Source organism: Diceros bicornis, chromosome 28, assembly GCF_020826845.1.
Source record: "Diceros bicornis minor isolate mBicDic1 chromosome 28, mDicBic1.mat.cur, whole genome shotgun sequence".
Lineage (NCBI taxonomy): Eukaryota > Metazoa > Chordata > Mammalia > Perissodactyla > Rhinocerotidae > Diceros > Diceros bicornis.
The window spans coordinates 6,222,689-6,249,107 of record NC_080767.1 but is presented as its reverse complement, the minus strand read 5'-3'; the positions used below and the strand labels follow the sequence as shown (position 1 = coordinate 6,249,107).

Genomic DNA, 26,419 nt, shown 5'->3' with positions numbered 1-26,419 from the left:
TGCTGAGCTCTTTCCTAACCCCAGCCTTTGCACATGCTGCCTTCTGCCTGAAACACTCCTCACCCTGACCTTCAGCTGCTGATGCCCGTCCGTATATCAAGTCCCACCTGGAAATGCACTTCCTCCAGAAACATTAACCAGACCGCCAAGACTGAGGCAGGCCCCCATCCCTGTCGCACCTCTTACAGCACCCTGGGTGCTTAGCACTGCTTGTCTTTACATGTTTATTTGTGTGATTTAGTGTTGCTGTTTCTCTCCCTCAGTAACAGAACTCCTTTGAGTGTAGGAACTGTGCGTCTCACTCATCTTTGTGTCCCCAGCACATAATGCCTGGCAGTTGTGCTAAATGAATGAATGAACTCTCTACCATCTGCCCTGAGTTCATTAATTGCCTGTGCCCCTCAGGAAAGGAGAAACCCATGGCTGGATTGTGCACTGCTCCCCGAAGAACCCAGCCAACTGCCATCTACGCCCCCAGCCTTGCCCTCCTGGGCCAGCCATTGTGCTGGGGGCAAGATGGGGGTGTGACAGACCATCAGTCAACACCCTCCTTTACAGGAGTCTAGTCAGGAGCATAGGTCCATACTGGACACTCCCTTTCTTATAGGGAGCCAGTGTGGTACTGGGAGGACAGCCCAGACCTGGGACTCCTGGTCCCGACTCACTGTGGGAGCCTCTGTCTTTTTAGGCATCAGAAACACCCTTGGTCAATGGCTGTAGGTGACTAGGGCAGTAGCTCCCACATGTGGCTGGGCATCAAAATCGTTCAAGGGGGCTGGTTTCAATATTGTACCTTCCTAGGTCCCAGCCTCAGAGATTCTAAGTTAAGAGGTCTGCGGAGCAGCCTGTGGTTGGATATAGTTTTAATAAGGTGCAGCAAGGTTGGAAACAACTGGTCTAAGAGCCTTCTGATTCTCAAGTGCTGGGCTATGATCCTAATTCCTTCTGGATGATTCCTAGGACTCCTTCACAAAAGTGCTTCTTTGCTCAGAAAGATCCATCCTGGTATGCACAAAACCACTCATGCCCACAACTGAGAGTCGTGGCCACTTTCTGTCAAAAGAAAGCTCCTTCAGAACCCTCACACGTGGAGTGACGATAGCAGCAGCAGCAGCAGCAGCTGTCTTGAGTGCACACCGTTAGGCACAGGCCTTGAGCTGGGAGCTTGACATGCACCAGTTCATTTCACCTGCGTGGCAGTGCCGGTTGGTACCATTGGTACTGACTGACTCAGGTTAACGTTAGCACAAAGGAAAAGGGTCAGAAGGATGCAAGATGCCTTATAGAATTGACAGCAAAGGTGAGAAACTGGGTCAGACCCAGGCAGCAGACCAGGAGGCTGGGTAGCAGGATACCTCAACATATTGTCAGAATGATGTGGCTGCGAGAATGGGCTCTACCTTTTTTTTTTAATTTTTACTTATTTATTTTTCCCCCAAAGCCCCAGTAGATAGTTGTATGTCATAGCTGCACATCCTTCTAGTTGCTGTATGTGGGACGCGGCCTCAGCATGGCCGGAGAAACAGTGCGTCGGTGCGCGCCTGGGATCCGAACCCGGGCCCCCAGTGGTGGAGTGCACGCACTTAACTGCTAAGCCACGGGCCGGCCCTTTTTTTTTTTTTTTTTAATCAATGTGTTTGAAATTCTGGGAAATTTCTGGCTGACTGACTGACCACTTGGCTGACGTGGACAGGGCACCTTCATAGTTAGTCACCCTCTGGTAGACTAACCACCGGAGGGATGTCATTCCCTGAGAGGAAGTTGGGGTACTGTGACCAAAAGACAATGAAATGGATCTTGGGCAACCAAGAATCAAAAATTGTCTACCACAGTTGTTATCCCAATCTCCCAGATGAGGAACTTGAGGAGGTCAAGGTTATGCAGCCCAGCCAGGACCTGAACCCAGGCAGTCCTGAGTCCTGAGCCCAAGCTCTATAAGTCTCTTTGTTTTTCTGCTTCTCATGGACTTTTCCCTTCTTGACTCTCAGGGCCCAGACCTGTTTCTCCTGAAGAACCCAGTGTCACAAGCTTGCAGAATAAGGCTAGTACCTGCAGCCTTGAGGACAGCCTGAATCCCGGGCCAGATGGAAGAGAGCCAAGCAGAAGGAGAGGGGTGAAGAAGTATGCCAAGACCCTGAGGAAAAGGAGGTCTTTCCTCCAGACCGACTACACGTGTCAGGTCTCATTTCCCCTGGTGCTGTCAGCCTCCCTGGAGAGCATGGACGATGTGTGCTACTACAACAGGGAGCCCTACCTGGCCCTCAGTGCACCCTCCCCGACTGTGTCCTCTCTGCAGGACGTGCAGGGTGAGCCTGGCCTCCTGGAGACCAAGGCCCTGGGGCTGCTGGCTTCCCTGAGGGAGACCAAGAGCAAAAACCCAGCCTCCCGAGTCATGGAGATGGAGCCCGAGACCATGGAAACCAAGTCGGTCATCGACACGCGAGTGTCTTCTATTTCTGCCATTCGCCTCCGGATTGACCCCAACCAGAAAGAGAGTTCTGGGGTTGCCCCTCTGACTGCTGCTGTTGCCAGTTCCCCAGCAAGCACCCCTCTCTGTTCCAACCCAGGTTCAGCTGGCCCAGATACTGCTCAGGCAGGGCCTTCCCAAACCTTACTTCCATTTCAAGACTTGGGTGGCAGTGCGTCCAAGGGACTTGCCATAGAGCTTGGGGACAGCACCTCCTCCCTCTCCAGTGCTGACGCGAACCCAGACAGAGTCTGCCTGACTATCAGCCCAGAGCCACGTAGTGTCTCTCGAGGAGACACACTAGAGCCAGGAGGAGTCCAGTTGGAAATGGGGTTGCGATCTTTGTTTACAAATCACATGCAAGAACCTGCCCCCAAATACACAAAGCCTTTGTTGTCTCCTCGAGACAGGCCTAGAAGTGATGCATGTGGAATAAATTCAGGAGAGAAGATGGCTGCTTCCCCTACAGAGGAGGAGCAACAAGGACAACTGTCTTTGGAACATGATGGAGAAGTTAAAAATGAAAATGGCACCAACGTATGTCATGATGAATCTGGGGAGGGTTCAGGTCACCCCAAGGGTGATGTGTCAAATGCTGTTCCACAGACTATTGGTGCCAGTGCTCCAGCTGGTGGGGTGACAGCCTCTGTCTTCTTAGAGACTCCTGTCACAGGGACTGAGCAGACTCCACCGCATTCCCCCACGGACCCCCAAGAACAAAGTGGAGAACCGCTAGGCCAAGCCTGCCAGACCCAAGAACAAAAACTTCTGGCAGAGCTGGATTTAGACCCTGATTTCTTGCTGAGGGACCAGACTATTCTGTCAGCCTTTCCTCTGGAGGAGGTCAAGGCAGAGCCACTTAACCACGTGATAGGGGAAGACACAGCCTCTGGGGACACTCCTCAGCAGGTCTCTTTTAATCCAGGGCCTTCTCTGCCAAAGCCACTATCATGTCCCCAAGAGGAGCCCCACTTAGAAAGTTTAAACCATTGTTCACTGTCAGAAAGCAAAGAAAAAAGCCCTCGCATCTGCCTTCCTGCAGAGAACTCTTTCCTGTGCTTTGCCCCAGAAAGCCGTCCTCAAGCTGCTGCCACTGTCAGGACGGCCACGTCTTTGGGTTTTGCGGGTGTGAATGAGACAGCAGCCCCCAGGATTGGGATGGAGCAGTGCGGCTGCCAGTTCTCCTATGCCACATGCTTCCGTGGCCTGCAGCCGGAGACGGAGGAAGAAGACAGGGACTTGGAAGCACACCCCACAGCCCCCCTCACCTCACCACCCTCTGCAGGAAGCCAGCTGGCCCTGCCCTGGAGGCCTGCTCGGGCCCACAGCTGCAGCAGCGGGCCACTGTTGAGGAACAGCCACTTCTGGGCGGACTACTGCTCCAAGGCTCTGAGACAGCTAAAAGCTGCCCCTACCAGCACCCCTGAGGGCTTCATCCAGCTCACGGAGAGCTTGCTGGAATTACAAGACATTTTAGAAGTTTCCTGGGGGAATGGGAACAAACACCCCCCAGAGAAGTGCACTTGGCACTTTTCTGAAAGCCGGAGCCACCTCTGCATGGGCTCCCAGAAACTCCTGTCCAGCTGTCAGCATGTGATCAGAATGGACCAGTCCCCCGAAGAGATGCAGGGTGCCGTGCGTGACACCTTCCAGCACCTGGTCCAGCTGGCCGGCCTGTGCTTCCAGTTCACAGACTGCAGCCGCTGCGCCACCCGGCACAGGGAAGCGGCGGGGAACCTAAGGGACGTGGTCTACACCTACCACCAGTTTGTGAAGGCCGCTAAGCTGACCTGCGAGAGAGGCTACCACGACCTGAGTGTGAAACTCTTGGCCCGTCAGTGCACAGCCCTCACGGCCGCCGTGTTCTGTTTGACCCAGAAGTTCCGGGCATCCGCTGCCCTGTGAGCAGGCCAGCTGCCCAGGCCCCTGCCCTGCCCTGGACACTTCCTTGAGAAGCCCCTTCCATTCCTCCACCCACCCCTCTCAATGTTTACTATTTAGAATATTCAAATAAACTGCTGCTTAATCTTGACCTGAATCATACAGAGTCATGATAAATTTGGGTCAAAACATGCACTCAGATTCATTCAACAAACATTCACCGGTTAACTCCTTTATACCAGGCCATGTACTAGAAGCTTAGGATATGAAGATGAATAAGACCAGTCCCTGCCCGTGTCAGGATGCTCACAGACCCTCTGGGGGTACAGATAAGTAGATTCCATCAGGAAAGCGTATCCTGAAGGAGCATGCCCTGGGGGTGTGGAAGCAAGAAGTCACAAACTGTCCCAGGAAGGCAGAGATGAGGGAGGAAGGGGGGGTCACTGACAAACACAATCTCAACTGCTCGTATCATACTGACGTGATGATACCTTCGCAATAGGAGTGAAGGCATGTGATGTTTGATAGATTCTACCTTCGCGAGTTCTGGTTTGCAGCCCCTACACCAGGAGGCCTGGGATCTTTGTCGGCCTCGCTACGACAAGCATGGATTGCCACTAGGTGGCAGTAAATTCCTCAGTGGCATGGCCACGCTCATCCAGGTGCGCTCAGCACTTTATCTGAAACTGACTGCACCCCTGCATCTTGCACCCTATTTCTGTTTTAAATATCTAAAAAGGCAAACATTAAAGCCCTGAATTAGATTTTCCTTTTAAAGAATCATGTTAGAGCAAAAGAAATATATCTAGTCCCTCTCTCACTAATCCCAGCTGAGCCCATTAGTCCCAGTTAATCTTGGTGGCACCTTGGACAAGCTACTCACCCTCTCAGTGCTTTGGCTTCCTCTTCTGTAAAGTGGGGGTACTAATAGTGCCCACCTTAAAGGGTAGAAATCTAGCAAATACTCAGTAACTGTTAGTAATAACCCCAGCCTTTGTGGACGCCTCTCCTAGTCAGAAACCCTTCCCTGCCTTTGTTTTCAGACTCCAGGAAAACTGACTTGAGGATACCCTGGGGATACCATTTTCCCCTGGCTTCTCTGTCCAGGCCAAAGGTGGTCTAGACACTCACCTTGGGCTCTGAGAGTTAGTTCGAGGGGTCCCTTTGCCCCTCTGGGGCTCCTGATCGGCTGTGAGCTCAGGGCTGCCCCCGTGGTCTGGCCCCTCCAGGGCTCCCTCGTTCCTCTCCTTCTTCCAGCAAGAGCAGGAGCAGGGGTGAAGGCGTTCAGTCACGGACCTAAGCGCTCTCTAGTCAGAAGGAAAACAATGCTTTGGGAGAAGAGAAAAGCTATCCTTTGCATCCCCTGTTACCAGTTACTTGTTAACTGGTAACCAGTTAACCAGTACTTGTGCCAGGAAAAGATTTGTTTTCTTATGAGGCCGGTTTCTTTTCACAGAATACTTTGAATAAAGTTTAAATAAGGGTCTTGAACACAGATTTGAAACAATTTTGTGGCAATGAAAAACAGGAACAATAGGACACTGAAATAATAAAAATTTTATGGTGTTTCCTGGGGCTTGAATACTTTTACCAGCAGAAAGCTATGAAGAGCTACATAACTTATTCATGTGAACACAATGTATATGTTCACCAGTTTAGGGAAGGAGCTCAGGACTTCAACCCAATCAGGGCTTCAATCCTTGCAGTGTTATTATAGCCGCTTCCCCGGGCCTCAGGTTCCCCATCTGACAAAGGAAGTACTAGGCTCCATTTATGAGGACCTGCAATGTGGCAGATGCCTCATTTGGATACCTTGAATACATTTTCTTATCAACATGACAACACCTCAAACTAGACATTTTTGTATAATATACATTCAGCGTTATTGTGAGGAATAATCACAGAAGGGAGGAAGAAGACTGAAGCCTCCAGCACAGGTGCTCAAATGTTTGTTTCCTTCTCGGCGTCCTTTCCCCTCAAATCCGTTAACTTTCTTGGGTTGCTGGTGTATGGAGCTGGTATTTTGCTCTGCAGATCCCACGAGGAATACTAAGTCCCAGAAGTTCTGGGAAACCCCTCATTGCTTGTTGAGACACAAAAGTGCAGGGGAGTTGCCCTGTTGAGCACTTTCTTTGAGATACACAGCCCCCTACAAGAGAGAGACAGAATGGGGCTGCCTACTCAGCAATGCAAGGGTCAGTTGGTTAATGACTAAGAAACTACTGGACATTTACATTCCTACTTTTCTCACCCACCATCATATTGGCTGATTCATTTCTTTCAACAAACATTTATGGCACATCCGTGCCAGGTGAGATTTGATACAGGATTATGGATGTAAATAATTGGGTGAGAGTCCTGTCTTCAAGAGCTCCTGGACCAAGAAATAAGATGACACATAGAGATGGAGACCCACAACATAAGGCATGGTGTGCTCAGGGCCATCAAAGAGAACAGATAAAGTGCTATGAGAGCTCAAAGGAGGGAAGTCATTTTTGGGTGAGGGGCAGAGCAGTGATCAGGGAACGCTTCCTGTAGGTGGCAGCATTAACTGGAACTAGCATGGCAAGAAGTATTTATTGAGTAGCTGCTGTGTGTCAGGTCTTGGATTTGGTAGATAGGAAGGTAAGTTTTGGATGTGTCAAGAAAGGAGAAAAATAACTTATTTGTTTATTCTGTCTGCAAATATTTACTGTGCAGTGGCACTGGAAATACAATCATCGACATGATAGATGCAGTCCCCTCAAGGAACTCATAATTAGTAGAAAAGACCCAGAAAAAAAAAGATTACTGACTGATAGGTGATATAAAGAAAATAGAGTGCCAAGATGGGGATGGGATGAGCCAGTCTTACCTAGGGCAATCAGTAAAGGCCTCGCTGAAGAGGGAATGTTTCAGCTGAAGCCTCAAGGATAAGAAGAAGCCAGCTGTGGAAAAAGTGAGAGGAAAGGGAACAGTATCTGCAAAGGGCTTTGGTCTGTTTGAAGCATTTCAAGAAGATAGGTGTGACTGGAACACAGCAAGCTGGGGGAAGAGTGATAGATGAGGTTGGAAGGGCAGCCAGGAACCAGGCTGTGCAAGGGCTTGGGAAGGCTAGATTTTACATCCAAGTGCAATGGGAAGCCACTGAAGGGTTTGGAGTAAGGGAGACACATAATCATCTGGCAAATGGATGGGGGCCAGGCAGGAAGGGCAATGAGACCAGCCAGGAGAGGAAGTGGCCATGAGCTCATTCAAAGGTGAAGAGACACAAGAGCAGTGGCAGGGAGGGGAGAGGTATTCAGTACAGCTGAGTGCAAGGTGCAGGGACTGGTAGGTGTGGTGGGAGCCACTGAAGACCATTTGAGCCACGTTGCAAGTGGGAACTGCTGAGTGGGAAGCCAGGGCCAGCTTCTGGGCACAGAAGAGACGTTAGAGCTGGATTTTAGAAAAAGCCTTCTGGGGGAAAAAGAATGTTTAGTTTTATCATTTAAAATTGCTCCAGTAGCAGATAAAGGATGGATTGAAGCATGGCTTGGCGGCAAGATGGGAGGTACTAGAGGAGCTGTGGAAAGAAAAGTCTAGAGGGGGGAATGGTGTGGTGTGAAGGAGGGATCCAACAGAGCTGTGGTTTCTTGAGTGGGAGATATTTCAGGCTCATTCATGGTGGGGTTTCTATGAAAGGGTGAGACCCCCTAGGACAGGAGGAACAAAGGGAAGAGTGGCTGATCGTTTCTATCAGACCAAGGCTTGGGCAAGTCGCTTCAGGTCTCTGAGCCTCAGTTTCCTCGCGGATCTGTGAGGCGAGAAGGAGGAGAGAGAGCGGGAGGAGGCTGGACTCGTTACCTGCCCAAGCCGGGATATCTCTGTGGTGAGCCTGGACAGCCAGGTGGTGGTGAGGGGGAATGTGTGCTCAGGGAAGGGCTGTGTCAGCTCGTGGGCCCTGCTGGTTATGGGGAAGCCCAGGTGAGGACAAGGCGCCCAGGCTGCGAGATGAGGGTGGTTCAAGTCTGGCGTCAACCCACTTTGGCAATGTTCAGCCCTTGACAGCTATCAGAGCGCCTGGTCACCTGCAGCAGCCCTGTGAGGTCGGCAAGCGGCTGGGATTGTAAACCCCATCTAACAGACAGGGAAGGTGAGGCTCAGAGAGGCGCGGCAACACTTCCAGCGGGACGCGGCTCCCTAGTCGCAGGGTGGGGCGTGGACGCTGAAGCCCGGCTCCGGCACCTGCACACCCAGCGGCCAAGCCGAAAACTACAATTCCCAGAATGCCATGCGGAGAGGAGCAGGAACCGGAAATGAGTCTGGAGGCGGGGCCTGATGTGCGCCGCTGCTGCAGCCGCCGCCACCGCTGCGTGAGGTGACGGCACCAGGTAGGGGCTGGGGGGGTCCGGTGCGGGCCTGCCGGCTCGGTCGCGGGCGGGGAGGACGCTGGGGAAGCAGCGTCTAATAGTCTGGTGGCCTGGTGTCCTACACCTTCGTGGGGCTTTCCCTTCGTGCTTCCCCTCGCGTCTCGGCCTGTGGGCGGGGCGGGCTACTGCGGGCCCGGGCTCTAGGTGTTCCAGTGCTGACGGGGCCGGAGGGGCGGAGCCCGCCTCGGCGGACTGACACTAGAGGCTGGTCCGTCACTGATAGGCTCATCCGGAGGGACTTGGGTTGAAAAGGTCTGAGGCCTCTTCAACTCAGAGATGGGGTGGGGGGGCAGGATTTATTAATTCAACAGGTGTTTATCGAGCGTGTCTTATGTACCGAGCCCTCTTCTAGGCGTAGAGGATATAGTGGTGGACAAAGCAAGCAGAACACTTGCTTACGTTATAGGAATGGGGAAGTTCCGACAAAAAATAAGATGTGGCATGTTGGATCTGAATGAAGTGAGGAAGGTAATCATGTAATTAATTATCTAGGGGAAAAGTATTGGAGGTAGAGAGAACAGCAAGTACAAAGGCCCTGAGGTGGGAATGTCCTTGGTGCGTTTCAGGAACAGCAAGTAGACCAGACAGTGCAGAGGACAATAGATGAGAGAGGTAGACCTTAATGATCAGTATAGGCCATTGTGAGGATTTTGGCTGTTTTCTGTAAGTGAAATGGAGAATTCTGCATGGTTCTGAGCAGAAGAGTGACATGATTATCAAACAGGATGCTCTTATTCTGCGAGGCTCAGTACTGGGGATGTGCACATGAAGTCTTCATTCTCTCTTCCCTGAAAGAGTTTATAATCAAGTGGGGAAACAGGCAGACCAGCTGTCATGCAAGGTCGAGTCAGAGAATTGGAGCCCCATGAAGGCAGAATGAACATCATCCTCAAATCCTCAGCATGTACTATTATGTCAGGTGCTTAGTAACTATTTGGTAAATGATTAATTAATTGAATAACTCTAGTTCCCAGCACTGGATCTGCAATGGAGGCTCAGAAAACATTTTTTAATGAAGAAATGAAATGCTAGATCTGAGCACAGATAATGTTTCACGCGGATTGAATGGATCTGTGCTTCTGTGGTGCCCAGCTTTATCTTTGCCTTCCAAGGGTCACTAGGTGGCAAGCTTCTATTGCATACTGAGCTTCCATCCTGGGCCAGGCCTTTGCTGGCCACTGAAGATACAGAGATGAAAAAGATGTGGGGCCTGTGCTCCTGCGTGCCCGGTCTGCTGTATTACAGACTCTTGTGGAAGTGATTGGAGTTAACTGCATTTGATTTTCTAGATCACTGTATCCGGAGTTCTTGGTCTGAAAAATGTAGAAATTCAGAGAGGTCTGAGATACAAGTAGGGGAATAGGAAGGAAAGGAATGGGGGTAGTGGTGGTAAAATTCAGTTCAGTACAACAAACGTTTATTCGAACATTGCTGGTTGCAAGGTTCTGTACTGTGAGCTGTTCAGTATTTAGGTAAAGGTAGGTACACAGTCCCTCCTGCAGAGGAATTCAGTTTGATGGGAGAGAAAAGATGAGCATAGACCTTCCAATTTTTTAAACAACAGTGGAAACCTCTGCAGCCCCTCCAGCTACTCCAGCACTAGCTCTCATTTCTCCTTTTCAGCCAGACTTCTCCAATGAGACATCTACATTCATTGCCTCCCAGTCATTCCCCAAAAGGGCCTGGCACAGAGGAGGAGCTCACTGAATATTTATTGACTGAATGAATGGGCAAACACAGATAATACAAAATGCTGTGGAGCTCAGAGGAGGAAGAGGTCACATGGCCATTAACAAACAAGTATTCATTTAACAAACTGGTGTTTGTTTTCTCACACACTAATAAAATGAGGTTGTGGGTATTGGACCAGTTTATCTTAAAGTTTTCTTTCGTTCTTTTTTGAACGCCTAAATCCAGAAAAATACAGATGGCTTTGATGATTGGCGTAACAAAGTTTGTTCAGTCTTCTAAAGGAACGATCATAACAGAGGTCTGGATGTCTTTTATTAAAAAAGATACAATCAACATCACTGCTCGTATATGAACAGTGCAGTGCTTCTGAAATGTTTAAGAATAACTTGGTATTTTCCTCATTTCTCTAGAAACATTATATACACTATTACATTTTATATATGCCATAAACTCATAGTGACACAGTCAGTGGTATAAATAAATATATTAAAATTTGTACTGATTATTAAAGAAAGGATTTCTAAGCAAAAGTAAACCTTAGCCTAGGCAGGAAAATGAACACAAATTTCAAATCTATAATTTTGAAAATCTAGAGTAATTTACTTGGCCATCTTCTGGAATGTATCTGGTGGTCAGATGTTGTTCACATGGTGTGTGACGAATACCCAAAACTGCTCGGAAGACTTACCTTTTTAGAAAAACTGAAAGAAAAACTGAAAGAACAACAGTGGAGGAATTTGAACGGTGGTAACAAAAGCCAGTATTTCATGAATGCTTGTTGTACATCAGATCAATGACATGTGTCTAGTTCTTGCCACAGTCCTGAGAGGTAGTGTTCTCCTATCTCATGGAGGGAATCTGTGACAAAGAGTTAAGTGCTTTGGCTTGTGTCCCACTGCTCACAGGTAGCAAGCTGGGAGGCATGGCTAAATCCTAAGACTGCTGTTTTCCACTGTGACAGCCTAGTAAGTATGTCTAAACTAAAAACAGAACTAAAATGTGGCCTGATTTTGAGTGTTTGATGGAGTACAAGAAAAAAGCAATATGAACTCAACACTAGAAATGTTCTCTAGGAACCAGGGACAGGAGTCAAAACACTGAAGAACAAAATATAACTCTTGGACACAACCCGTCTCTTCAGTGGATAATATTTATAAAGTTATAATAATATAAATGCAGTTTATTTGTTTACAAATTTTAGGAACAACCAAGGGGATAGGCAAAGCACAGAGGGCTTAATTTTGATGATACAACATAATGTAAGACCTGCCTCGACCGCATAAAAGTAAAGCCTCAGCTTACCAAAGCTGGAAAATTAAAGGAGGAAGAGAGAGAGAGGGAAAGACAAGGGTATTTATGTTCACAACCTAACATTGAGGAGTCAAAGAATACTATGGAAGGTTGTTGAACGAGAAGTAGAAGTTTAAAAATAGTTTTAAAGATAGTAAAGATGACTTCTGGTAATTGTCGTGAGAGGAATGGGTATTAGACTTACCTTCCTGTAATAAAAAAAACTATAAAACTGGACAAAATATATGAAGAAACTGTTTTCAGGCATTGGAAAATAGTCAGGACAAGACTGTTGTGCTTGAAAGAAATGAATTTGAGGTGGATTGAAGACCTAAATGTAAAAGGTAAAATTACAAAGCTTCTAGATAGAAACATAGAATATCTTTGTGATTCTAGGGTAGGCGAAGATTTCTTAGAGGACACAGAAAGCATTAACTGTAAAAGAAAAAAATTGATAAATTAGACTTGCTCCAAATTTAAAATTTCTGCTCAACAAAAAACAGTGTTAAGAAAATGAATAGGCAAATCACAGACTGGGAGAAAATATTTTCAATACACATGTCTGAAAAAGGACTTGTATCCAGAATATATAAACTTCCACAGCTCATTAATAAAAAGATAATTTAAAAATGAGCAAAAAGGGCTGGCCTAGTGGCGTAGCGGTTAAGTTTGCATGTTCTTCTTCAGTGACCGGGGTTCACCGGTTCCGATCCTGGGCGCGGATGTACTCACCACTCATCAAGCCATGCTGAGGCGGCGTCCCACATAGCAGAGCCATAACTCTACAACTGTGGTACACAACTATGTACTGGGGCTTTAGGGAGAAAAGAAAAAGGAGAATATTGGCAACAGTTATTAGCCCAGGGCCAATCTTCCTCAAAAAAAAAAAATTGAGCAAAAGACTTGAACAGATGTCTCACAAAGGTATATTATGAATGTTCAATAAATTGCGTGAAAAAGTGCTCAATATCATTAATTATCAAAGAAATGCAAATTAAAACACAACGAGCTTCCACTACACAAGAACGGCTAAGATTAAGAATCCTGACAACAGCAAATGTGGGTGATGCTGTGGAGCATCTGGAACTTGTATATGTTGCTGACAGCAGTGTAAAATGTACAGTTACTTTGGGAAACTGATGGTAGTTTCTTATGAGTTAAATCAACACCCATGACCCAGAAATTCCAGTTAGGTACTTAGCCAACACGTATGAAAACTTATGTCCACAAAAACACTTGTATTAAAATGTTCATAGTAGCTTTATTCATAGTAACCCCAAACTGGAAAAAATCTCAAATGTCTATCAAAAGGAGAATAAACAAATTGTGGTATATTCATACAATGGAATACTGCTCAGGAATAAAAAGGAACAAATTACTGATACATGAAGCAACATGTGTGAATCTCAAAAACATGTTGAGGGGGAAAATGTCAAGTTCAAAAGAGTACATGGTTTAAATCCATTTATATGACGTTTTATAATAGGCACAACTAATCTATGGTTATGGAAAAAAGAGCAATGGTTGCTTTTGGCAGGCAGTGGGAATGAGATGCAGATTGACTTGGAAAGTGCAGAAGGAAGGGAACTTTCTGGAGCAATGGCAATGTTCTATATCTTGATGGGGGCATGGGTAACACAGGCCCTGTGCATTTGTCAAAAACTCATGGAGCTGGTTGGCATATTTTACCACACACACACACACAAACTTATTATTGAGCTATATCCTTAAAATCTTTGCATTTCACTGTATGTACATTATATCTCACGAAAAAAGTAGGGCCGGCCCCGTGGCTTAGAGGTTAAGTGCGCCCGCTCCGCTACTGGCGGCCCGGGTTCGGATCCCGGGCGCACACCGACACACTGCTTCTCCGGCCATGCTGAGGCCGCGTCCCACGTACAGCAACTAGAAGGATGTGCAACTATGACATACAACTATCTGGAAATGGGGAAAAAAAATGAGGAGGATTGGCAATAGATGTTAGCTCAGAGCCGGTCTTCCTCAGCAAAAGGAGGAGGATTAATATGGATGTTAGCTCAGGGCTGATCTTCCTCACAAAAAAAAATAGAATGTTTGCTATAAAAAAAGAAAAAATTAAAGGTTAAAGTAACTAACAGAAGAATAAAAAGCAAGAGGGGTTAATTTAAGTGATTTGAATTCTAGTGTTTCATAGGGAGTTGAATCAAAAAGTAATGGTGCAAGCATCTGATTTCAGGTTAAGGAGTTAATTACCAGATCAAATCACCTGGTTGACAAGGGTTGCCACTAGAGGTGAAAGGGGTCAGAATGAGAATCATTACTTTTTGTTATAAATAGGTCTTTTTACCATATGCATCGATCATATTACCTAGATTTACTTTTTCAAAGATACACTTTTCTTAAGATGGTAGCACAGTGGACTCACTGAGAAGAATTCTTGGTTGGTTTCATGACACTCTAGCACATTTTTTGGCTAGCTCTTGATCCTCCCAAGATGTTTCTAGTACAGAACTTTGCATATAGTACGTGCTTAATAAATATTTGCTAAAGGAATGATTTTGAAAAAAAATTGAAACGTAATGGGGGAGGTGACTTTTGCCATCTCTGTCCCACCCTTGACTCATACATGCTTTTCTTTTTTTTTTAAGATTTTATTTATTTTTATTTATTTTCCCCCCAATGCCCCAGTAGATGGTTGTATGTCGTAGTTGCACATCCTTCTAGTTGCTGTATGTGGGACGCGGCCTCAGCATGGCCGAAGAAGCAGTGTGTCGGTGCGCGCCCGGGATCCGAACCCGGGCCGCCAGCAGCGGAGCGCGTGCACTTAACCGCTAAGCCACGGGGCTGGCCCCATACAAGCTTTTCAAAGAACACAGTCAATGACCTGGTGACCTGTGTCACTGCAGCAGTGAAAAATCATTGGTTGCTTGGAGGTGTCCGGAGTTGTGCTTGTCTTCTAAGAAGTGGATTTGGCTTCCTTGCTACTGAAACGTTTCTGTGCTAACTCATTTCTCTGCAAGACTCACCTGCTTGTCTTAGTTCAATAAATCTGTATTAGTATTTTATACACTTCTACTCCTTCAGTAACACAGTAACACTATTTGTCATCTGAATATAGGGAAATACCTCTGTAAGTGAAATAATGTCTCAAATAATTGTGCCTTTTTCTAATCAAGGTGGAAAGGACAGAGGACTAAACGCATGGACTGGAAATTGGAAGGGACTCAGAAAACAGAGTCATGCGTGCTGCGGGAGCAAGAAGTCACCCTGGAAGACACAGGCGAGGATGGCATCTCTGAAAGCTTCCAGCTTCTCCAGATTGATGTGGAATGTGAGCATCAGGAGGGAGAGACCCTGCCCACAGGCAGGGCAGTGTGGTGCTCGGTGAGTGCAGCGAGCTGCCTGGCCATGGGCTTTGAGATGATGGAATGTCCTAGAGACCCCTGTTCTAAGGGTGGATACTGGTAACAAAAAGACTGGGAATGAGTTTGGTGTATTCTAAGGGATAAATTTTCTGCTAACTTAAAGTTTCAGTTCCATTTGAGTCATAGGAAAAGTAAATAAAGTTCAAGAATTTTTGGTACAGTTAAGAAGGAAATGTAAACTCTGCTTTAGGCGCTGTCTCTAATAAATTTACTGTGACCTTGGGCATGTCACATCTCTTTTCTGGGGCTTTGCTTTCTCTAAACACAATCTAGTCTATTTTTGTTTTTAAGACTAATACCTTTTTCTCCTAACTTTATGTCTAAATTTAAAAAATAATAAAGTAACTATTTCTAATATTCATTTTCCTTTTTGGTGCTTATGAAGTTCTCAAACAATTTTGTTTTCTGGATAACATAAGAAAAATGTCCAAAGAAAACAGAGACACTGGGAAAAGATAGTTGCAGCAAAGAAGAGCAAAAGAAAGCAAGAAAAAGAAAGAAGAAAAGCCAATCGTGTAGAAAATTCAGGTAACAATAAATCAGATTGCTGCTGTAATCATGTTTATTTCTTAGCAAAGTGGTGTCTGCATGTTCCTAGAAGAGTGGGAATATTGTTTTTAAGTAAAAAGAAACATCTGGGAGATAAGACTTGTCCTATTTTGTTGGGAATCGAAGTTTCAAAGAAAGCAAGATTTAAGGCTGCTTTTCAAATATAAGCTGTCTGGTGCACATATGTGTTTATGAGCTCAGAAGCAGAAGGAATGGTACTAACAATAGCTAACATTTATTCAGTGCTATGTGCTAGGTTCAGTGCTAAGAATTTTACATGGATTACCCTAAGGGGTAGGTACTTTTATTATCCCTGTTCTGTAGGTGAAGAGACTGAGGCTCAGAGAAATTAAATAACATGCCCAAGATCATTCAGGTAATAAATGAAGTAACTGAACTCTGCTTTAGACCCAGCAGTGTGCTCACATTCCTCACCACTCTGCTGTACCTAAACCACCTAATGAATGAATCCCTGGCACAAGTTTCAAGTTTCTCTTCATATGCACAAAGTACTCACCTGGCTAGGGAGATTTGTTTCTTACTGAATACTATTCCTCTGTTGTCACACTTGTATTTCTTTCTGATATTTCTACTCTAGGCATCTGCCCCCAGCACAGCAAACGTTTTCTGAGATCCTTAACCAAGGAGAGACTTTTGGAAGCCAAACACTCAGGACCAAGACTCTGTATTGATTTGAGTATGACCCACCACATGTCTAAGAAGGTAGAACATCCTCTAAGCTCCATATTCCTGCTCACATGAGCAAAGTCCGGAAGGGAGCAGCTTTCACAAAGAGCATGGCCGGCTCCTGCTTCTGTGATTCCCTAGTAAACCAGCAAAAGTGTTTAATTTTCTACCCATGGCTACTAAATTCCAAGATGTCTGTTGTAAAGCATTGGAAAGAGAATAGACATCCTCTGGTTTAGTTTGCAAATTTTTACCTTATCTTTTGAGCCCAATATGTTTGCCTCTGTGTTCATGGTTTCCCCAGTCTAGATGGAGCCTTTTATGTTTAATTCTCCACAGACAAAATCTTTGGCCTTCTGCTGGGGAGAGGAATATTTGCCTGGTTGCGTGTTGTGGGGCAGTTACCTGGTGGGAGGTCTTCCTGCATTGTGTGTGTTAATCGTTTCTCATCCACCCTATTGGTGAAGGAGGGATTTCTACTCTAGGGTCTGGGGATGGCTGAACACATGACACTTGACACTGAACAGATAAGAATGATAGCAGTTTATTAGTCACACATACACTCAGCCTGGCAAGGAGGATGACATGCCATGAGGGGCCCCATGGTGTTGCGTTCAAGAACAGAATGAATACCCAGGGGCTGTGGGAGGCAGGCTTTATAGTATCAAGAGGGTGGGGTGCCCCCTGGTTCCTGCAGGAAGATGTGATTGGTTTGCTGGAATACTTCTATGGACTGGCAGGGAATTGAAACCCACTACTAAGGGATAAGCAGGAACTATGCCTGGTCCCTTTGATAAAAAGGACTGTTTAGCTAGGGGACCTTACCTGCAGGAACAGGGTTGGGAGAGGAACTTGCAGTTTAGCCACTCATGGCCCTCCCGATTTCCCCAGATGTCAGGGCAGCACCCAGTATTGGGCCTTTATTTTAGGGCTTACACCACGAAACAGATCTTTCTGTTTTCCAACATCCCTGTTGTGTGTCCTGGTGTGTGCATGTTTTTCAGAGAAATTAGAAAAACTGAAGATCTGGGGTGTTTACATGGAACCTCTAATTATAGCCTTCTGGAAAGGCCAACCAAGAATTTTCTACTGTTTATGTTAATTGAGATATCAGATTAAATCAAACCCAAAGCCTTTTTTTCTCTACTGAACCAAATCAGGCCAGATTGTGAAACTACCTTTCTGTAACGGTGATGTCTTTGAGTCAGGATGAAAGTTAAAACCTCCCATCCTATTACATCTCCTGGAGTTAGGGAGAAGGTACAGAGTTTATCTGATGGAGTATAAAAATGTCTGTATGGTAATCTAACCTCTTTTTAATAAGTAGTAGACATCACATGTAAGATTTTAGATAAAAGCTAAAAGAACAATTTCATGTATCATATTAGATATATAACAGCAGGTCCAGAAAGAGGGAGAGTTCTCAGTTTTCTCTTAACTTACTATTCTGGGCTACTATCATTACCTTAACTTTCATCTATAAGGTGTGATGCCATGGGGTGTAACACGCACACACATATGCATGTACTCCTCCTGGAGTAAAAGGGGCCGTTCTAGTTCATGAGATTTCCCAGGGGAGCATTCAATTAACTCACTGAGTAATCATTTGTTGGTAATGAATTTAGAAAGAGTGGGCGTGTTTCCACCCTAAGTTGTCCTTAATTCTTTGAAGGAATTAAGTAGACTGGCTGGACAGATTCGAAGGTTGTATGGTTCAAATAAAAAAGCTGCCAGGCCATTTTGGATCTGCCTCACCGGATTCACAACAGACAGTCCCCTGTATGAAGAGTGTTTGAGAATGAATGATGGGTTTTCTAGTTACCTGGTAAGCCTCATTTTGCCTATTATTTGAATTGTGATCTGAAAAGTAGGTTGTGGGGTAATAGTAAATTACGTTTTAAAATTTTTTGATATTTTAATGTAAAAAATATATATACATATATGAATTATATGTTTTTACTGTTGCAGTCTAAAAAAATTTGGAACCTCTCATCAGTTCTTATATTTTAAAATTTTCATCTTTCCACTGCATTGTCAAACAAATATTACCAATATCTAGACTTTTATTTTGTGCTCTGTGTATTATAAGCTAGGCTGAATACTCCAGGAATGTTTTGGGGAAATGCCATGACGCCTTTCTTGTTCTCAGTAGTGCAGAATTAGGAAAAATGAGTTTTGGGGAAAGAGAAAGAATCCTGTGGAAGAGATGTAGATTTAGATGAGTTTTAGGGAGTACTAAATAACTTTTCAACTCATTCCCTAGGATCTCATAAATGTAGTAATTGACATGCAGGGGAGAATCCAGATCAGTTCCTAAGAAATGCCACTAAAAACGCCCTTGTGTGTTGGCATTATGTAGCTGAGACTGGGTGGTGTGGCCCTCCTGGGGAGGTCCACGAGGCACTGAGTGTGCCCAGCGCCCTGTGCAGTACTGCAGTTAGTCGTGACTGCTCTTACTGTCTGAACAGTCCTTCCTGTGGTGCGGCCATTTCCAGCTGTACTCTGCGTATTTTGTGATTCCTGTACATGAGCCACACAGACCTGCTCTCAGGGCCATGTGGTCCCCTTGCTTTCCTGTCCTCGTGCTTTTCTTAGGTGATTTCCTCCACTTTGAATGCTGCTTCCTTTTGTACGTGTCAATCTCTCATCTTTTCAGAAATCCAGTTCCAGCATTCTTTTAGCGTCCCTGGTGGTGTCACTCCCTCATCTGTAGTCCCGGGGCATGCTCCCTGTGTGTCTGTTAGGGCTGCATATTGTTTTCTGCATATGGTTTTCTTTTTTTTTTTTTTTTAATTTTTATTTATTTATTTATTTATTTTTTCCCCCCAAAGCCCCAGTAGACAGTTGTATGTCATAGTTGCACAGCCTTCTAGTTGCTGTATGTGGGACGCGGCCTCAGCATGGCCGGAGAAGCGGTGCGTCGGTGCGCCCCCGGGATCCGAACCCCGGGCCGCCAGCAGCGGAGCGCGCGCACTTAACCGCTAAGCCACGGGGCCGGCCCCTGCATATTGTTTTCTGTTTCACTATGTAGGGTTGAATGTCTGTGCCTTTCTACTTCCCCTCCCCAACTGACCACTTTCTGAGAACAGGTTGTCAGACACGTGTCCCCTTGATGCACCCAGCGCCATGCCAGATAGAAACTAGATGCCCAGTAACTAGTTCATGCACTGTGTGCTGTGTCTTAACCTAGTTCACACCACGCTGGATTATTTGCATTTTTCAGCTAGACATGACAGAAGAAGACTGCTTTACTTTATTTCCGGTGGAAACCCTTGTGTACCTGACTCCTGACTCAGAACATGGTATGTACTTGACTCCTGGGATTCATGTAGCACATTGTTCTTGGCCCTTTGTTTCATTTTTCCCTGAGTCAAAATTTGTTAAAGCCACCCAAGGCATATCCAAAAATAAAGCAGTGACCATTAATTGCATACCTCTTATGGACAGATGCCTCACTGGATGTTTCGCGTATGTCTTGCCACGTGCACTCAGCTGCACAGATTTAGGGTCTTTGTCCTCAGCTGGACCTTGTGAGCTACCTTGCAATCCTTCCCAGTTTCCCTGTTCAGCTCCCCCCATTGACCCTTCTTGGGTCAATGTTAGATACATATTTTTTTTCCAGAAAATCATCTTTTGTGTAATTTTCAAATTTATTGGTATTGTTGATCTTAGTATTCTCTTCTAATTATTTCACATTCCTCTGTAATTTTAATTTTGTCTCCTTTCTGAATTCTAATGTTGATTTGAGTCTATTACCTGTTTTTCTTGATTAGATATGCCAAATGTTTGTCTATTTAATTGGTCTTTTTAGAGAATTAGCAAATGTATCTTTTTGTTTTATATTTCATTAAATTTCTACTTTTATCATTAATAATTCTTTCCTTTTACTTTCTTTGGATTTGGAAACTATAAAACAAATTTGATCTCAGAAATGATCTTCATTTTTTCATTAGCTCTTGAAGATGTTGACCTAAACAAAGTTTACATCCTTGGTGGACTTGTGGACGAAAGCATTCAGAAGGTAAGTGTACATTTTAGGCCCAACAACTGTATTTTGAAAAGTGGTGCTTACTTTTAGAGGCAGCTTCCCTGTCATAATCTTACCCAAAGACCTAACAACTCAGAGGGACTAGGAGCAAGGAGCCTGTGCTGCCCAGGTTGGCCTTCCCATTTGTGAAGTCCCTCTCTCCTCACCACAGTGTCAGCAGTCCTGAGCTGACAGCATCCCGGCAGGAGCTGGAATGGGGAGTGTCTGGTAGCTGTGTAGATAGCCACTGTTGACCTCCTTCCTTCTCTCCTCTCTGCAGTCCTGCGTGGACAACTCTGATTTTGCTTGTGAGCAGGGAAGCATTGACTCAGCATTCTCACTGCTGTTTGTTCTCTGTGAGGGAGCAGTTTGCTCCTTCTCGGGCCGTCTTCCCTGCTGATATAAGTCTTGTCCTGTAACCTTAACGTCAGTAGGGCTGTCCAGAGTTTCTCTGTTGAATTGGAATTTCGTTGGAATACTTGAAGTTTTGAAATGTGTTTCTATTATACATATATTTGTTGAGATAATTTTGTTTGTTTATAGTTACTAATTAACATATTGCATAGATAATAATGATATAATAGTTAAAATGTATAAAAAGAAGTACACTGAGAAATACGTGGCCCTCCCATCCTTGTCCCCCAGTGTTCCCTGCCTGAAGCAACTACTGCTTTCCTGAGTATCCTTCTTGATATATTCTGTGATCACACAAATATGTGTTTGTGGGTATATTATATATATAAATGTTTTTCATATATGTGAGTGTATTTTATATATTTTTTCATATATTTAACAAAGATGAAACTTAACTGAATTGCATTTTGTATATTTAACACATATTTAACTTAACCAAATTGCATTTATTCTAAAAAGGTCAGTGTTGGGGCCGGCCTGGTGGCGCAAGCAGTTAAGTGTGCGCGCTCCGCTGCGGCAGCCCAGGGTTCGCCAGTTCGGATCCCGGGCGCGCACCCACGCACTGCTTGTCAAGCCATGCTGTGGCGGCGTCCCATGTAAAGTGGAGGAAGACGGGCACGGATGTTATCCCAGGGCCAGTCTTCCTCAGCAAAAAGAGGAGGATTGGCAGATGTTAGCTCAGGGCCGATCTTCCTCACAAAAATAAGTAAGTAAGTAAGTAAATAGGTCAGGGTTCCATTACTCCATAGTGATAATTTAAAAAATGGGCAGTGGCGGGGAGAGGGCTTTTAAGAATGCCAGCTAATAAGTGAGAAATGCATAATAGAATTGAAAAATCATCATTTTCTCACTCTCAGTGCAATCATTGATTCAGGGAATTGATTGAGCGAATGGTTGTGGGGGAACTGACTGTTCATGTGGTCTCAAAGTATCACTCCACCAATTACAGGGGCAAAAATGTACCATGATGATGAAGTGATCTGGAGGTCACTTCAGGTCACTTGGAGGTTTTAACCAAATGATCAAACTTAGAATCACTAGTAGTGACATTATGTGCCTCCTGATATGATGGAATCTCACCTGTGAAGTATTCTTACTAGAATATGTTTAAACTGAATTTAATCATGAGGAAACAGATCTAGGATGTGAGACATTCTGCAAGAAAGCTGGACGGGGGTTTCAAAAAAGTCAATATAATGAAAACTAAAATAGTCAGGGGGGCTGTTTTAGATTAAAAGAGATTAAAAAGACGTAATGGCGAAATGCAGCCTCCCACAGCAGAGTGACAGCCCTTTTTTGAGGCAGAAAAGTCTAGAGGGTCAGTGAGCAGCATATGATACATAGATGTGCAATTTTAACACATTATCCTCTTGTTTCTCCACCAACATTTAAACTGAAAAGTAACTGGCACAAAGATTTGTCAGATGTAGAGAGCTTTTTGATTGTTACTGGAGAGTTTGGTTTCTTCACAGAAATATGCTAAGAACAAGGGGGAGTCATTTTATCTTTCAATGTTCAGAGAACAGAAACTAGACTGTAAGCTCCTCCAGGAGAGCATCCAAGTCTCCTCCTACCTTTGAATTCTGTATTCTAGTTCAAAGTGATTGTAAAGGAAAAGACTTTTAAAAAAAAACAATCATAGGGGCTGGCCCCGTGGCCTAGTGGTTAAGTTCACGCACTCCACTTCAGCAGCCTGGGTTTGCAGGTTTGGATCCCTGGTGCAGACCTACACCACTCGTCAGCCATGCTGTGGTGGCAACCCACATACGAAATAGAGGAAGACTGGCACAGATGTTAGCTCAGAGAAATCTTCCTCAGCAAAACAAAACAAAAAAACAATCATAGCTCATGTATACAAAGGACTGTTATCCTTCAAAGAAGTCCTTTGAGTAGCTGTGCCCTTATCCCATCTGAATCACATCACTTAAAACATGTCTGGAAGTTCTCTCTGAGAATTCTGTTTCATGTGAGTCTGAGAGGCAGGTAGTCCAGTGCCAGAACAAAGAAGGTGCTAGGCCTGCTTCACACTGTTGCAGCTGGTTAGACCACACTCATAGTGGACAGTCAACTAAGGGACCGTAAGTGAAAAGACGTTGACAAGCTAGAACAAGTTTGGAAGAGGTCGACCTGAATGATGAAGGGGCTAAAAACTCAGTCATAGTCAAGGAGAGTTGACAGAACTGAGACTATCAGTCTGGAGATGAGAAGATTCATACGGACATGATGACTGCTTTCAGGTATCTGAATGGCTGTCTTGTGGAAGGGCCATTTAATTACTTGGTGTGGCCCCTGGTGGAATAGAACTAGGACAAATGAGTGGAAGTCTCAAGGGAAACAGAAAATTTGGCTCAATATCAGAAGAATTTCCTATTAAGCGGTACTGTCAAAATTGGAATGAGTTTCCCCAGGATGCATGAACTCCCTGTCACAAGGATTGTTCATTTAAAGCCAGAGGCCACTTGAAAGAGAGATCATAGAGGACAGACAGACATTGGATGGGTGGTGGAGTGGAATAGTTAACTATTGAGGCCCCTTCCAAACCCGAGTATGTTAATTATCTCAGTAATCTAGAAACTTTAATCCTGAAATTGCAAATCGGTAGATGATCTTTCCAGAGCTTTTTACAAGGTAATGAATATAATTTAAACCAATTCATGACTCAGGAACATCTTCAAAAGAACACCAGTGGGGCCGGCCCGGTGGCATAACGGTTAAGTGCGCACCCTCCGCTTCTTCAGCCCAGGATTCGTGGGTTCGGATCCCGGGCGCGCACTGATGCGCTGCTAGTCAGGCCCTGCTGTGGCGGCGTCCCATATAAAGTAGAGGAGGATGGGCACAGATGTTAGTCCAGGGCCATTCTTCCTCAGCAAAAAGAGGAGGATTGGCAACAGATGTTAGCTCAGGGCTAATCTTCCTTTCACATACACACAAAAAAGGAACACCAGTTACTGTACTCTGACCCTAAAAGGCCTCAGATTGTTGGACTTCTGAGTCCTCTTTTTTGCAGTTTTCAGGGCCCTTCCTTTTCATTGCACTGTGTGCTCTCACACCTTAATGCTTTCTTGTAGCTAGTGGTGTACCTGGCTTGAATCCTGTCCCCCTTATCTCGAATTTGCTGCTACCAATTGGCTATGAGCTGAAAACTCCAGATACCCAGAATTGGGTCTTACTGAGTTAGGGCCAGGAGTGTTCTCCTCCAACTGATTAGACTGCTTGGACTTTTGGATGTAGATTGTGGCTGCGGATATGCCTCTTTTTACTTACTTCCTTCTGGGTTGTAAGTAGTAGTGAGTGGAAGCTAATGGATAAATGACTCCCAAAAAAGTGAGATGTTGCTTCACAAGCTATTTCTTACCTGGGACAAGTAAATACTCTTCGTTATCTGCAGTTCTCTTAATTATCTGCAGTTTCTTCCATTCTGCTGTAGGCTACTTGTTTTTAATACACTTATCATTAATTATGATTACAGATGGAAATTGGAGTGGTAGTGAATGGGGATTCTCACAGTTGCTATGCATATTACAATGAGAATATCCTTGTGTATTATTTTTATAAGAAGAATATTTATCTGTGATTTACAGAAGGTGACATTTCAAAAGGCCCAAGAACACTCCGTCAAGACAGCCCACTTGCCAATCCAGGAATACATGGTGAGATGCCAGAATGGGAAAAACTATCATTCAGAGATATTGGCCATCAATCAAGGTACTACTCACATGGCCCACACTGAACATGTGTTAATTCTGGTGCTGCTGCTGCTTTGCCTCTTAAGTATTAATGGCCCCTGAAGCAGTCTCCCCTGTGACTGATGTGCTTGGACTTTAGTGCATGCACTTTGTGATATGTATTCTGGCCTCTCAGAGGCATTTTTCATTTTATTCCTGGTTCCCAACTATGTTAAAGATAGTTGAAATTATTCCCTTGGCCTAGAATGCCCTGCCTTCAACCCATCATTGACCAGCAAATTCCTGTTTGTCCTTCAGGATTCAGTGCACAGGCATCTTGGCTGCTCCCCTCCCCTTCCCAGACCACATCAGGGCCCCTCTGTGTTCCCACTGTACTGTGTTCCTCTCTGTTGCAGGATTGTCCATTCACAGGCCTCTCTCAGTGTAGGCTGAAGTCCTTGTGGGCAAGCAGGGCCTGTGTCTTTGCCTCCATCTCCCTAGGATCTAGTACCATATGTGGTCCAGAGTAGGTTTGTTGAATGAAATGTGCCAGAACACCTTTTTCCTCTGTGTGGTCACTGTTTTCTTTTAACCCTTCTAACAGTATTTGATATCCTGTCCACTTACTTGGAGACTCAAAACTGGCCTGAAGCATTGAAGAAAGGAGTTTCTTCCAGAAAAGGCTATGTTCTTCAGAATGCAGTGGAATGATGAGCAGCCTCAGATGGCAGCTGCAGGAGGCAAAGTTGCTGGAGGGGCCTTGACCAAAGAGCAAAGCAGAGGATGGCGATGGCACACACTTACATGTGCCTTTACTCCACATCTTGGATCTTCACTAGAATATAAGTTACTAATAACAGGAAACACATTTTATGCTCTTTCGTATCTCCCATAGTGCCTGGCTCACAGGAAGTGCCCAGATTCATGTTGACTAAGTAAAAAGTTCATGTAACAACAAATTAGCCCTAAAACTACATGGCTTTGGATGTGTTAATTCATCTTTTGTACATCTATTTGTGAAAAACCTACTCTTTAGAGATAGCTCAAATAATTATTGTTATATCAAGAATTTAATTTTCACTAAACTGGCATCATAAAGTTGTATGACTTTCTCCAGCCTCCTCTAGATCATTTCCGATTTTCCCCAGCTCAGTAAAATGCTGTACACATGCTTTGCAGGATCAGCCTGTCCTAACCTAGCCCTGCTTTAGCCCCCATAGCACTTCATTCCCACCTGTGCCTCCTACTCTGTCTCCCCTGTTCTGAGTATGGGCATGGAGGGCTTCTCTTCCTAACCGTAGCCTCCTAACAGGACAATTTGTGGGAGTATCTTTGTATCCTTCTGAGCCTTGTACAATCTAGATTCTTCACATACATTTGTAATTAACAGGTTAAATTGAAAGCAACACAATATTGATAAGTCTAACTTGAAAATAGCCAGAAAATACGTTGCATCTGACCCAGGCACGTTAGATAACCTCGTTACACATTTCAGTGATCTCTTTTCTCATGTCCTACTTAGATATAGTTGCTTCAGTTACTCTGGCCAGTTCGGATTGGCAAACTTGATAGCTAAGCTGCTAGCAAATTCAGAAAATGTATTCTATATCTCAAAAGAACCGAAAGATTACTTCTCTGCTCTGTCCCCTCCCTCTCACAATTTAATCCCTCAGGAGCTATGATCACTTGCTAAATTGTATCAGTGTCTTTTTGTTACTTAAAAAAGGCTAGTCTTCAGGAAATTTTCATCTTTAGGAATATACATAATGCTACTTGGTCTTTATCACTATACTGAATGAGTTCTATAATCTCTGTCATCCAAAAGGGACCTCCTATGGATAGCCTTCAGGGGTCTGTAACTAAAAAATTTTCAGGGAGGTCTCTGACCCCAGAACCACTGAACTGGATCATCATCTGCCAGGTTTCATTTTCACCTCTAAAGGCTTTGCTTA

At 44.8% G+C, this 26,419-nt stretch overlaps 2 protein-coding genes across 4 annotated transcripts in view; both read left to right on the top strand.

Annotated features, from left to right (window-relative positions):
• Positions 1-4,483, top strand: part of FRMPD1 (FERM and PDZ domain containing 1) — a 46,688-nt gene extending 42,205 nt beyond the window's left edge. Inside the window, exon 16 of the mRNA XM_058523562.1 lies at positions 1,989-4,483. Within this exon, the coding sequence (XP_058379545.1) occupies positions 1,989-4,372 (2,384 nt within the window). The 3' untranslated portion in view covers positions 4,373-4,483. The remainder of the gene's footprint in view (positions 1-1,988) is intronic.
• A 4,155-nt stretch (positions 4,484-8,638) lies between these two features.
• On the top strand, positions 8,639-25,583 carry TRMT10B (tRNA methyltransferase 10B). 3 transcript variants are annotated; one of them, XM_058523559.1, is made up of 9 exons: positions 8,639-8,700; positions 14,877-15,084; positions 15,545-15,653; positions 16,273-16,397; positions 18,034-18,186; positions 19,585-19,663; positions 20,315-20,382; positions 24,384-24,507; positions 25,072-25,583. In XM_058523559.1, exons 2-9 carry the CDS (start codon positions 14,902-14,904, stop codon positions 25,176-25,178), a joined length of 948 nt encoding a protein of 315 aa, XP_058379542.1. In that variant the 5' UTR covers positions 8,639-8,700; positions 14,877-14,901; the 3' UTR covers positions 25,179-25,583. The 3 variants fall into 3 exon arrangements, with proteins under 3 accessions (XP_058379542.1, XP_058379543.1, XP_058379544.1); XM_058523560.1 differs by lacking the exon at positions 18,034-18,186; XM_058523561.1 differs by lacking the exons at positions 8,639-8,700; positions 15,545-15,653; positions 16,273-16,397 and having other exon boundaries at positions 14,987-15,084; positions 18,045-18,186.
• The last annotated feature ends 836 nt before the right edge of the window (positions 25,584-26,419 follow it).

What these genes read in the sequence shown, in the direction of transcription:
- TRMT10B (XM_058523559.1), top strand. Translation starts at nt 14,902, where the DNA reads ATGGACTGGAAATTGGAAGGGACTCAGAAAACAGAGTCATGCGTGCTG. An exon ending in GCAGGGCAGTGTGGTGCTCG is followed by an intron (nt 15,085 to 15,544) that starts GTGAGTGCAGCG and finishes GGATAACATAAG; the next exon opens with AAAAATGTCCAAAGAAAACA. An exon ending in ATGGGTTTTCTAGTTACCTG is followed by an intron (nt 18,187 to 19,584) that starts GTAAGCCTCATT and finishes TGCATTTTTCAG; the next exon opens with CTAGACATGACAGAAGAAGA.